The following is a 13648-nucleotide window of genomic DNA, read 5'->3' as shown; positions in this document are numbered from 1 at the left end:
GTAGAGACGAGGTCTCGCTCTTGCTCAGGCTGGTTTCGAACTCCTGAGCTCAAACAATCCGCCCACCTCGGCCTCCCAGAGAGCTAGGATGACAGGTGTGAGCCACCGCGCCCGGCCAAAAAACAATTATTGAATATGTAGCAGACGTCAATGGAGAGTAATGTAAGCTGTGAATTATGGAAATATATGAAATCTTCTTTAGAAATGATTCCCAGGCTTAATTTTACAGAGTCCGGAAAATAAGAGAATATGATGCTGATTTTAAAATTAAGGACTTCCCTGAAAAAGCTAAGGATATCTTCGTGGAAGCTCACCTTTGTCTAAACAAGTAAGTGAACTCCCTATCTTATACCCATTCTATTCTCAGCAGCTATCATTGTAGGCACAGTTTTTTGCACAGATTTTTTTTTTTCCTTTGGATAAAAGTCCTAGAGTGAGAGAACTTCCTATATGGGAAGTAATTAGTGACTGAAGCTGTCCTCAATTTTTCTCTCTGCTTCTGGGAGTTTTTATCATTTGGTCTGTCTCAGGTCCACCTGCAAGTGTTGGGATCCTGTGCTAGAATGGCTGCTTTTTTCACCCTGTCTGATCGCTTAATTCATCCTGCTCTTTTTGTGTGTTTGTCTTATGTGTGACATTTCCCTTTCCTTAGTTATTTTGCATAAGTTTCTTTTGAAAATTTCCAACTTTTTCTTGATTCAGTGAAGTCAGGGGCTGCTAGGGAGATGAAGAATCAACACTAAGGGCCTGGAATAATCTTAAGTACTAGTGCTTGGACTGTTGCTGACATTCTTTGAGCTGTTGCTGCTGTAGCTAGGCTTAAGGTAGGAGCCTGTACTCTAAAATTTGTTAATTATTTCTTGTTACTTTTATTTCTTAGTAGAATACATTTTTGAAATTATGATATATTTCAAACATATAAAAAAAAGCACCCCCCAGGTTCATAGATGATAAAACATTTAACTAAAGCCCCATCTCCCCATCTTTTTCCTTCTTAGAGATAACTACTATCCTATGTATCATTCCTATGTATATATTTATACTTTTACCACATGTATGCGTGTATAAACAATATACCATATTATTTTTATGTATTTAAAGAATTTACATGAATAATATTATTGTATACGTCTTAGGTTTTTTTATTTTGTATTTTTCTTGAAACGAGGTCTTGCTCTTTCACCCAGGTTAGAGTGCAGTGGCATGATCATAGTGCACTGCAGCCCCGAACTCCTGGGCTCAAGCAATCCTCCTGCCTCAGCCTCCTACTACAGCCATGTGCCACCACACCTGGCTAAATTTTTTTAATTTTTTGTAGAGATGGGGTCTCGCTATGTTGCCCAAGCTGGTCTCAAACTCCTGTGCTCAAGTGATCCTCCTGCCTTGGCCTTCCAAAGTGCTGGGATCACAGATATTAGCCGCTGAGCCTGGCTTGTATATATCTTTTTGAACTGTGCTGTTTTTGTTGTTCAACACTGTTTTTTGTATATTTGATTTTTTCTATCAAATTATTTTGTGCATTCCATTTACCATGATTTTTCTTTGCTTCTTTTTCTCCTTTCATTTGTTGGCTTGATATAATTTCCTTTTTCCTTTTTTATTCCCTCTACTTGTTTGGAAATGTTAATGTGCTACTTCTTTTGTCTTAGTGGTTATCATTAAAATGTTTAACATACATTCTTTATTTAATGTTATAAGATCCTTAGAACCCTTTAATTCCAATCACTACCTCATCCATCTTCAATATTATTGTTATCTGTTTTTTTGGTTCTGCTGTCTTTTTATTTTGCCTTCATTTTTTGTTTGTTTACTTTTTTCCTCTTAATTCGTTTTTTTGTTTGTTTGTTTGTTTGTTTTTGAGACAGAGTCTCACTGTGTTGCCCGGGCTAGAGTGCCATGGCGTCATCCTAGCTCACAGCAACCTCAAACTCCTGGGCTCAAGCGATCCTCCTGCCTCAGCCTCCCAAGTAGCTGGGACTACAGGCATGCGTCATCATGCCTGGCTAATTTTTTGCATATATTTTTAGTTGTCAATTTCTTTCTAATTTTAGTAGAGATGGGGTCTCGCTGTTGCTCAGGCTGGTTTTGAACTCCTGAGCTCAAACAATCCGCCTGCCTCGGCCTCCCAGAGAGCTAGGATTACAGGCGTGAGCCACCGCGCCTGGCCCTCTTAATTCGTTTTTAAAGAATTCTTTCTTTGGGTAGAGAATTCTAGCTTGGTAGTTCTCTATCAACTTTTTTTTTTGAAACAGGGTTTGTCTCTATCACCTGGGCTAGAGTGCAGTGGCATCATCATAGCTCACTGCAGCCTCAAACTCCTGGGCTGGGCTCAAGCGATCCTCCTGCCTCAGCTTCCCCGTTAGTTGGGACTACAGGCATATGCCACCATGCCCAGCTGATTTTTCTGTTTTTTGTAGAGACAAGGATCTCGCTATGTTGCTCAGGCTAGTCTTGAACTCCTGGCCTCAAGCGATCCTCCTACCTTGGCCTCCTATAGTGCTGGAATTACAGGGGTGAGCCAGTGTGCTTGGCCTCTATCAGCATTGTGAAGATGTAATCTTTTGGTTACTATTGTTTTCTATTGAGAAGTTAGCTATTTTTTCTTGTTGTTCCTTTGAAGTTAAAGTTTCTTTTTTCCCTGGATGTTTTTAAGATTTTTTTTTCCTCTCCCTTTAGTATTCTGCAATTTACTGTGATGTACCCGCAGGTGTGTTTATATGTGTGTTTCTTTATCCTGCTTTGGGCTCATATTGCTTCTTAAGTCTTTGGGTGCTTTTTTTGTCAGTGTTGGAAAATTCTCAGGGAGAACATCTCTTCAGATTTTGCTTCTATTCCACTTTCTCATCTTCTGTGTGGTTCTGAATATACATATGTTAGATCTTTTACTATGTGCCAAATGTGTCTGAGGCTCTTTTCCATATTTTTCCAACTGTTTTTTCCCCCCCTCCAGCTTTAGTCTGGATATTTTCTAATCTATCTTCCTGTCCTCTTTTTAGTTGTATCTGATTTGCTGCTAAACCTACCTATTGAGTTCTTAATTTTGTATTTATTTTCTGTTTTTCACGTTGAGAATTTTCATTTGTCTTTTAGTGTGTCCACTTCTCTGATAAAATTCTCCATTCTGCCATCTAATTTCCTGAACATATTAATCACAGTAATTTAAAAAAAATTTAAATCCTAACCCAAAGGTGACGGTATTGTATTAGGCTATGGAAGTTCGTCCATATTATAACATGTTAGAATTTCCTTCCTTTTTTTTTTTTTTCCCTTTCGAAACAGAGTTTCTCTCTTGCCCAGGCTAGAGTGCAGTGACATCATCCTAGCTCACAGCAACCTCAGACTCCTGGGCTCAAGCGATCCTCCTGCTTCAGCCCCTCCCAAGTAGCTGGGATTACAGGTGCATGCCACCACACCCAGCTAATTTTTTCTGTTTTTAGTAGAGACAGGGTCTTGCTCTTGGCTCAGGCTAGTATTTAACTCCTGAGGTTAAGCAATCCTCCTGCCTCAGCCTCTCACAGTGCTAGGATTACAGGTGTCAGCCACTGCACCTGGCCTCTGTTTTTTAAATGTAGACATATGCAGCTATAAATTTTTGTCTTAGTACTGCTTTTGCCACATCCCAGAAGTTTTAGTATGCTGTGTTTTCATTTTCATTTGTCTCAAGGTATTATTTCCCTTCTAATTGCTTTTTTGACCCATTGGACATTTAAGAGTATTCTGTTTATTTTCCACATATTTGGGAATTTTCCAGTTTTGTTTCTGTTACTGATTTCTAGTTTCATTCCATTGTGACCAGAAAAGATATTATGTATGCCTTCAGTCTCTTAAAATTTATTTAGGCTTGTTTTGTGGCCAAACATATGTCCTATCCTGGAGAATGTTTCAAGTGCACTTGGGGAGTGTGTATTCTGCTGTCGTTGGGTAGAGTATTCTGTATATGTCTGTTAGGTCTAATTGGTATTATATTATTGTCCAAGTCTTCTATTTCCCTTTTGATTTTCTGCCTGTTTGTTTATCCGTTATTGAAAATGGAGTATTGAAGTCTCTAACTATTGTCATAGAATTGTCTATTTCTCCCTGTAATTTTGTCAGTTTTTGCTTTATATATTTTGAGGCTCTGTATTAAATATGTATCTGTTTATAATTGTTATATCTTCTTGATGCATCGGACGTTTTCTAAATATGTAATGGCCTTCTTTGTCTCTCGTAACTTTTTATTTTATTTTTTTTGAGACAGGGTCTTGCTCTGTTGCCCAGGCTGGAGTGCAGTGGCACAGTCATAGCTCACTACAACCTCAAACTCCTGGGCTCAAGAGATCCTTTCACTTCAGCCTCCTGAGTACCTGGGACTATAGGTGTGTGCCACCACACCTAGCTATTTTTAAAATTTTTTTGTAGAGATGAGGTCTTGCTTTCTTGCTCAAGCCTGATCCTAAACTCCTGGCGTCAAGTGATTCTCCCTCCTTGGCCTCCCAAAGTGCTAGGATTACAGGCGTGAGCCACTGTGGCCGGCCTAGAATTCTTGAATGACTGGTTGTTTTTTTATTCTTTTAGGACTTTAAATGTGTCATCCTACTGCCGTCTGGCCTCTGGTTTATGATAAGAAGTGAGCTGTAATCTTATTAAGGGTTCTTTATATGTGATGTGTCACTCCTGTCTTGCTACTTTCAAGGGTCTCTCTTTGTCTTTGGGTTTGGACACTTCGACTATAATGTGTCTTGTTGTGGATTTCTTTCAGTTTATCCTGCTTGGAGTTTGTTGAGCCTCTTGGTTGTACATATTCATCTCTTTCATCAGATTTGGGGTCTTTTGGCCATTGTTTTTTTGAATATTTTTTTTGCTCATTTCTTCCTCCTTTTTGTGGGACTCCAAGGATGTGTATTTGGTACACTTGATGATGTCCCACAGGTCCCTCAGGCTCTGTTCATTTGTCTTCATTCTCTTTTCTTTTTGCTCCTCAGACTATATAATCTCAGTTGCCTTATCCTCAAGTTCACCGGTCCTTTCTGCTTGCTGGTATCTGCTGTTGAACCCCTCAAGTCAATTTTTTTTTTTTTTTTTGAGTCTCACTGTGTTGCCTGGGCTAGAGTGCCGTGGCGTCAGCCTAGCTCACAGCAACCTCAAACTCCTGGGCTCAAGTGATCCTCCTGCCTCAGCCTCCCAAGTAGCTGGGACTACAGGCATGCGCCACCATGCCCGGCTAATTTTTTCTATATATATTTTTAGTTGTCTGATTAATTTCTATTTTTAGTAGAGACGGGGTCTCGCTCTTGCTCAGGCTGGTTTCAAACTCCTGAGCTCAAACAATCCGCCCGCCTCAGCCTCCTAGAGAGCTAGGATTACAGGCGTCAGCCACTGTGCCCGGCCTTCAAGTCAGTTTTTTTTTTTTTTGCAAAATAGTCGACTTTTAATTCAATTTAGTTAACTACTAACCAATCATCATCCTGGATCAAATACAAAATGAAGCTTTTCTCAAAGAATGCTACTTTCAAAACAATGAATTGCTCCCTAGAGGTAGAAGAAGCTTTAGAAATAAATTAATGGCAGAATTCTTCAAATTAGTATTTGCAGACAGTCCAAAGACATTCTTTTGAGAATTCAGATCTCCTCCCTTCATTTCAATAATCCTGAGGGCTTCAAAGAGAAAAGTTCTGGACAAAATAATAACCACAAGGCAGTATGTGCATGCAAGCTGTTCCACAGCAGCTAGCATGTTTACATTTCAGTAAAACAGCATCCATTCCTTGAGTCTTAGTTTTGTTTTTGAATGCATTTACTCCATAAATCTCAAGTCAATTTTTAAATTTAGTTGATGTACTTTTTAGCTCCAGAATTTGTTTGATTCATTTATTTATTTATCTACATATATATACAATGTTATATATATTATTTTATATATTACATATTTTATGTGTTTATATATAAAATATATCTTATATATTTTATATACATTATATATTATTTTATATATTACATATTTTATGTGTTTATATATAAAATATATCTTATATATTTTATATACATTATATATTATTTTATATATTACATATTTTATGTGTTTATATATAAAATATATCTTATATATTTTATATACATTATATATTATTTTATATATATAATATATGTGTGTGTGTATATATATATTTTTTTGTAAGAGACAGCTTTGTCACCCAGGCTAGAGTGCAGTGGCATCATCATAGCCCACTGCAAACTCAAACTCCTGACCTCAAATGATCCTCCTGCCTCAGGAGGATCTAGGATTACAGGGGTGAGCCACTGCTCCTGGCCTCTGTCTGTTTCTTAGCTTAGGAATTCCTATACCATACAGACACCATAAATTCTGTGTCCACATCTAAGTGTAATTGGGCTTAGGGCTTTAATTTTTCAGTTTTTATTTCTTTTCCAACTCAGACCCTAGACAGAGAGAAGTTTTATCTCTAGAGTAGTCTCCCTTTCTTATAGATGCAGGACCCTTTGGAGAGTCATAGCTTTATGCAGGGATATCAAGTCCCGCTCCCTGCCCTTCAGGGGTCCCAGGTTTCAGGAGAAGTCAAGCTCTTAGCCATTAGATCCTATTTCTGGATCCCTTAATCATCTCTTACGCTGCCATGGTATCAGGTTGCATTCTTTCAATTCTGGTTTTAGTTCCCTCTTCCTTTTTTGGTGTCTGGGAATTTACCTTTCTTTGCAAACTTGGATAGAGTGTTTAAAAATGTGTTTTTCTATATTATATTTTATCCACCATGTCTAGATGTTTATTGTGGGAATAGTTTTACATTAGCTCAGTCCTTTATGTTGCAGACTCAGACTCAGTCTTCCTTTTATTTTTCATAGTAAGTTCTGTTGAGTAAAATAGTAAATGAACTCATGGAATATGGAATTTATTTCCACTGAAGACTTCTAGGCCAGGATAGGGAGGAGGAAGAGTTCATTCGGAGGTGTCAGCCATGGTGGTCATCATGGTAGTTGTCACCAGAGCTGACTCTAGTCTATTTCTATAGTGGAGGAAATGACTTAGAATCTTTTCTATGAAGAATAGAGGTGAAAGGGAAGCAGACAGACACATTAGAACTAATCCCTTACCCACTCTGGGATTAGATAACAAGATTTTTCAAAGGGCACAAAGAGTTAAACTGTCTATAAAATATTAAACTTTGGGGAAAAGCCATGTGTGTGTATCTGAAAGAAACTAATCTGTGGTCTTAGGTTTATTTGAGACCCCTCAGTTGGGAACCCTCCTAAAATGTGCCTGCAGGAGCTGGGGTTTGATGTCTGTTTTTTTTACCGTTACTGCATAAAGTGAACATGACTAGGATATTCTAGCAGCAACAAAGATGGAGAGGAAAGAAAAGGACAGACCAGAAAAGACAGATGATTATCTTTGACTAGGTTCAAAGATTAGAGCGTAAGATAAGAGGCCAGGCCAGTTGGTACAGAGATAAGATGTGTCAGAGATAAGAGGAGATAATACGAGCATTTGATTTTTACTTGTGTTAGACTTTGTTCCTCATATTAGCTTAGAGCAGAAATCATTCCCCATGTCAGTAAGGATCTCTTGCCCAGCTTAAGGATGTGTGGTAATTTCAGAGAAATTTCTTCTTGCTCCTGAGATTTAAACATAATTTTATTCTGCTATTAGATCTCAAGTTTTTCTGGTAAATCACTTTATTGTTCATCTTTGTGCCCCAGAACTTAGCATATTACCTACAGTAGATGCACAGAAAATGTTTCTAAAAATGAATTCTTTTTCATTTTCAAGGCTATTTTCAACTTTCATACAGAGTATCATAAAAGCAGTAATCAATGATATATTTCTCTTTTCTTTTCCAGCTCAGACCATGACCGGCTTCATACCTTGGTAACTGAACGCTGTTTTCCGGTAGGTTCTCATCCTCCTCAGAACTGTGGGATCCCAGAATGGGCAGATTCTAGACATCACCTGTGGTTTTTCTTAAGAAGGATCAGTTTTGAAAATGCTGGAAATTTAAGACACAAGCTTAAGTTACGTTATTTTTAGCTGAATGATAATGACTTGGCATGGACTCAGGCAGGGGCCCTGGCAAATGAAGAAAGAGGAAGTCCCAGGCGGGCGCGGTTGCTCACGCCTGTCATCCTAGCACTCTGGGAGGCTGAGACGGGAGGATCACTTGAGGTCAGGAGTTTGAGACCAGTCTGAGCAAGAGTGAAACCCTGTCTCTACAAAAAACAGAAAAATCAGCCAGGCGTGGTGGCGTGCGCCTGTAGTCTCTCAGCTGCTCAGGAGGCTGAGGCAGGAAGATCGCTCAAGCCCAGGAGTTTGGGGTTGCGGTGAGCTATGATGACACTGCTGCAGTCTAGCCCAGGCCACAGAGTAAGACCCCGTCTCAAAAAAAAAAAAAGGAAGTCTCTCAGTATTGAAACCTCAGGGGTATAGATCCTGAAGTCAGGATATGGTATATATTAGACCACACTTACATATATGCCTACACTGTAATAAAGGATTTAACAATAGTTCATGAGGTTTACATTGGGTGGCAACAGGCTGCTAGGTACTTTGGGGGACCCCCAAGAATGGGGACTTTGTGGTTCAGTTAGAGATTCAAGAATATGAACTTCGGCTTTAATTCAGCTTTAATTTCTATCAGTAGAACTTCAGTTTCTAGCAATCTCTCCAGGGACAAGTATAGCTAATCCAGTCTTAACAGTTTAGCCTTTATCCCTGTAAAATCCCCATCTTTCACTGCTAAAACGTGAGAGGGGGTGGGGAAGAAACATGCAGTCAACAAAAGTACATGCAATAATTAGCAGATTATGAAAGTATATGGGAGGGTAATGGTGTGTTGGGGGTGCTGGCAGTTTGGAGTGTGGTTTTCATCGATTTGGAGAAGGGTCCTCAAGGAGAAAGGTGGGTCTTGAGTTGTAATTTAAATGAAGAGAGAGTTGTGAGGTGAGCTTGAGCAATAGCTTAATCAAAACTTGAGAAGAAAAAAAAAAAAACTTGAGAAGTTGGGAGAGAAAATAGGCACAAGAGAGCGTTTGGTGGGAAACGCTGGCTGTGGGCTGTAGTGTTGCAGGAAGTGAGGGCTGGTGTGTCAGCAACAGCTTCCCTAAAGGGAGGGAAAAACCCCATTGAACTTGTTCTCCTTTGCCCTTAGGACATGGTCTGGGACATCAGATATAAGACTGTCCGCTGGCACTTCGTGGAATCTTTAGAGCCACCCCTGGTGGTCCAGGTCCGCTGTTCAAGTCTGGTGAACCAGAGCAACTTGTACGGCCAGGTCACCGTACGCATGCACATCCGCCAGGTCGGGGCACCAGTCTGGTTTCCTCCCAGCTTTTCTCACTCTCAGGTTGGGCACCTACCTCTGGAGTGCTGGGTACAGCTGCCCAGGACTGTAGGAACGGTTCGCCATGGTCTTCCCTGCTCTGTCACTGCACCCTTCCCACTGCCAAATGTTAGCTCCACTGTGACATGGTGTGGGGCTGTTCTCTCCCACCTCCTGGTCTTGATGCCCCCCACTCCCCAACCTGGTCAAAGAACTTCTGAGAGTAAAGTGTCAGCAGTTGATCAGTTAGTCTGAGATTCAGAATTCTGAGATAAACTTTTTCCTACCCATTAAAATTTTTTGTTATGGTTGTCTCAAAAATGTGTGTGTGGCAAAAAACCAAACCAAAACAAAACCAAAAAAACTAACAGACCAGATTCACTATCATCCTTGCAGACTCTGGCCATCTATGACCGGTTTGGACGGTTGATGTATGGACAGGAAGATGTGCCCAAGGATGTCCTGGAGTATGTTGTGTTTGAAAAGCACCTGACGAACCCCTATGGGAGCTGGAGAATGCATGGCAAGATTGTTCCCTCATGGGCACCCCCTAAGCAGCCCATCATTAAGGTGAGACAGCTGGCATGGTTTAAGACTGCTGAGGCAGTGCTTGTGGCATCCTAAGCCACTCCTGTTGGGCTCCTCCACCTAGTGGAGAGAGGGGATGATGCAACTCCGGGGAAGGGGAAGCTTCCTGGTCGGGGGTGGGGGGCTGGGTGAACCATGGTCTTGGTTGGTAGGTAACTCAGCTTCTGCTCTTTCAGACGGTGATGATCCCTGGCCCCCAGCTGAAACCTGGGGAAGACCATGAAGGAGCACAAGGAGAGGCCCATAAGCCTCAGCTAGCCTGATGGCACACATGACTCCTGGGGTGAAGCATGGGTGGTGAGGCTGCCGGGAGCCGGGAAGTCCTCCATCTCCATTGCGCTGCAGGAAGAACTACCTTTGTTTTCTCCTGCCCTGCCTGCCTCTTTTCAGCAGTCTCATCCTCAGCAAGCATGGCTGATGGCTGATGGTGGGGCTTACTGGTGGCAGGTATGCACAGCCATGGACCCTCTTCTTCTTTTTTAAATTGTACATGTAGTTTCTGAGTCTAGCTGAAAAGCAGAATGTTTCAGAGAACATCCGATACCAGTTTTTCCCACAGCAGGAACTGTGGGAACAAAACGGCAGCATTCTCGTTCTAATCACAGGGCAGGGATCAGAGTTTGAAATAAAACACTATCAGAGTGTTGGAAAGATTTTAGTGGGTTCTATACATTTCCCCTGGCTCAGGCTGGGAGTAGACCAGCCTCTGAATAGCAGAAGTGGTAGATGAGCTTACCTGTGAGTGATGTGACTTCCCAGGAAATTGAGACTTGGGAAGAATAATCAGTGTTTATAAAACATCGTTAAGAGGGCCTTTTCTTGTACACTGACTCACTGATGAATTGGCATTTGTACTTTATAGAAGGATATAAATCCAAAAAAATAATTTATCCCTCAGGCTTTGATTGTGTTCTTAATTATTAGTTGCATCCTGGTGTGACCCCAGGAAGTGTGGGAGGCAGGGGCTGTGGATGGGTTGCTGCATTTGGGAGATTCATCTGCATACTTGGTTCCCTGATTTTCTAGCACCTCCTGGACAGGTGATTATTCTTTCGAGCCCAGTGTTAGAAAGGCAGAAGTACCAGAGTATGAACTTGTGTAGAGTAGAACAGCCTACCTAGCCCCTTGTTGTTCCTTAGCTCCAGCTAGGCTGTTAGGAGAAGGATGTGGGACTTCATATGCTTGTGTGTCCTAGGTCATCTGAGTGTGACAAGGGCAGTCACTCTGTACCAGCAAGAAGCTTAGCTTATAGGACTATTGCTTTTATCAATCCAAATTGAGCTCTTCTTGGAAAACAGGACTTTAGTTCTCATACTTTCTCTTTCTCAAGCTCAGAATTTCTCTTAAGGAATCTGTCACTTAAATTAAGAAAGAATTAATCTGTACTGACCTTATCCTGAGAATAGAATACAAAGAAACTGGAATCAGGTCAGGAATAAGTAACTTGACTCTTCAGTCTCTCTAAAGCTACCATGTCAGCAAAGCAGCAAGGAAACTAAGCTTCGCTGGGAAAGATTGGTGTTTTTACAGCAGCCCTTGAGTGCTGACTGTGGAAACAAACATGTATATGCTTAGGGAGGAGACAGCACTGGTGGGTTAATTCACAGCAACCACTCTTATCATGCTACTTAGTCTCAACCCATTTGGCTTAAAGTGTACATCAGGTTGCAGCATTACTGCCCAAGGGAGGTTTGGCCACATCCTATTTGCCTCAGCCCTGGATTAAGGCAAAATGAGAAGGGAAGTGCTTTGAGCGGGATCCACAGCTGGGGAGTGTGGAGGAAGGGCAGGTAATCCTAGCAGGGTAGGGAAGCAAAAAAACAAAAAAAGCACACTTAGTAGGCAAATAATACAGTAAATGATTTCTTTAAATACATAAAAACAGTGCTTCAGATAAACTGTTTCATTCCATCTCCTTGGATATCTTGGGGTTCTCTAGATAATCCTAAACAGCAGCTAAGCAATGGCTGCCACCAGGGAGCCAGAGGATAAGTACAATTTTTATTTCCCTCTGGGATCAAAGCCAGCTGAGTGAATGGCCCCAGATGTGAAGGGTTGGCTAGAATGACCAGGCAGAGACCATCTGCAGTGTCAGCCACAGACCTGGGCACCGGCAGAGACTTAGCCAGCCCACCCAAAGTCCTGAAGACTGCAGTGTTATTACCTTGGGCTTTGGAGTAGGCATTGTTCTTTCCTTATCTGTCTATTGTTCCTGTTTAAAAATGTTGAAAAAGAAAATCACCATTTTGAATAAGCTAGAGCCAACTGTAACGGTCAAGAAAAAGCATTCTTCATTCTTTTTCTCCATGGTTTATTTCACAAGAGTAGGTTTGGGGGCAAATTTGCTGTTCCCAGCTAGAGCAGACCCAATGGGATTATCTTGGGGTGCACAGCAAAATCCACATTGGCTCAGGAGCTATGGGGTTAACTAGAGCCCAGAGCAACAGCACACTTCAATTACTGCTTTAAAAGCCCAGGGCAAGAGACCCAGGGCCTAGGTGTGGGAACAAGGGCATCTGGTCCCCAAAGGAGTGTAGGTTATTCCATTCCTCTGCTCCCTTTTGGAAATGGAGCACTTTGCCACTTTTTCTGTGAAGTCCTGTAACTGCCCAGGTTATTCTTTTTCCTTTTCTTTTCTTTTTTTTTCTTGTACAATACATCATGATGTTCAAAGCCCAGAGTATTTATGTGCAGACTAGATTTTACAGCTCATTTTTTCCCCATTGGGTATTTGGTCACCTTGTTTTGTCTTTTTTCTTTCCATGAATAACATCAATATCTGTACTGCTGGAGGGTGGGGCTTACTGCCATCTTTAGTGCCCCTGTCCAGCTCTGCCATGTTTAGCCTGCCTGTTTCCACGCCTGCCTCACCTCTGCCAATCTTGGGACTTCTTTGTATGTTTTTCTCCTTTCTCATTTTCCTCTGGTAGTATCATCTAATCCCAGCATTCTGTTATCTAGTACTGTGCAAGCAAGGGTAGCCTGAACTGTTGAGAGAAGAGAAGTGAGCTAAGAGAGAGAGCTCCCTAAGAAAGAAAGCTTTGTATTTACACAATGCTGTTTTCCTCAGGCTTCTAACCTGCCCCGTAGCACTGCCCTTTCTGAGGGTGGAAGCACTTAGAATGCTGGCTGTATACAGGACCTCCTTTCTTTCTCAGGCTCCTCTGGAAGGAGACTGTTGTGGCCTCGCACTACTGAGCAAGGAGTGGTTCTCACATCAGAACCAGAGAGTCCCCTTGGCTCCAGTTACAGTGGCAGAAGAGAGGGGTCCTGTTGATTGTGGTGCTGTTAGGTTAGGGGGAGCAGAATGAGCCAGTGAGGTGAGCGCTGGAGACCTGCGAGAGCTGGGGCAGAAACAGGCATACTAAAAAACTAGCAAGAGGTGTACTGAGGATGTCTGGAAGGGAGAGCGCCTTTGACCAGTGTGGGGAGGACCTGAAGAAATTGCTTTTCCTTCTGGAGTCTCTGTCTCTGATGTTGCCTTGGATGCCAGATGTAGACATGGATGTCAGAGTGCCTGATTGTTTCTACTTAGCTGCCGGCAGGGCAGGTATGAGAAGCAATAAAGCGGAAGTGGGAGATTCAAAGTCAAAATGACAAGGCCCTTAAGGCATTTCAGGTACCTATTTTGAGTCATTTTAGTTTCTCCCCCAATTTATCTTTCAACTTGAGTTAAATGGCTTCTTTAGCTTCCTGTGGTGACATTTATAGCATTCTGTAGTCCACAGTCCCTATGTTGCCAGCACCTTATGAGG

General features: G+C 41.7%; 1 protein-coding gene across 1 annotated transcript in view; it reads left to right on the top strand.

The window, feature by feature from the left end:
* The window catches only part of MRPL45 (mitochondrial ribosomal protein L45), a 16034-nt gene extending 5252 nt beyond the window's left edge, over positions 1-10782 (top strand). The window contains exons 4-8 of the mRNA XM_012659950.1: positions 230-328; positions 7831-7879; positions 9135-9284; positions 9702-9875; positions 10070-10782. Coding sequence (XP_012515404.1) covers positions 230-328; positions 7831-7879; positions 9135-9284; positions 9702-9875; positions 10070-10156 — 559 coding nt within the window. The 3' untranslated portion in view covers positions 10157-10782. The remainder of the gene's footprint in view (positions 1-229; positions 329-7830; positions 7880-9134; positions 9285-9701; positions 9876-10069) is intronic.
* The last annotated feature ends 2866 nt before the right edge of the window (positions 10783-13648 follow it).

This window comes from Propithecus coquereli, unplaced genomic scaffold (genome assembly GCF_000956105.1).
Source record: "Propithecus coquereli isolate 6110/MARCELLA unplaced genomic scaffold, Pcoq_1.0 Scaffold119, whole genome shotgun sequence".
Taxonomy (NCBI): domain Eukaryota; kingdom Metazoa; phylum Chordata; class Mammalia; order Primates; family Indriidae; genus Propithecus; species Propithecus coquereli.
This window is presented reverse-complemented; position numbering and strand designations above follow the sequence as displayed.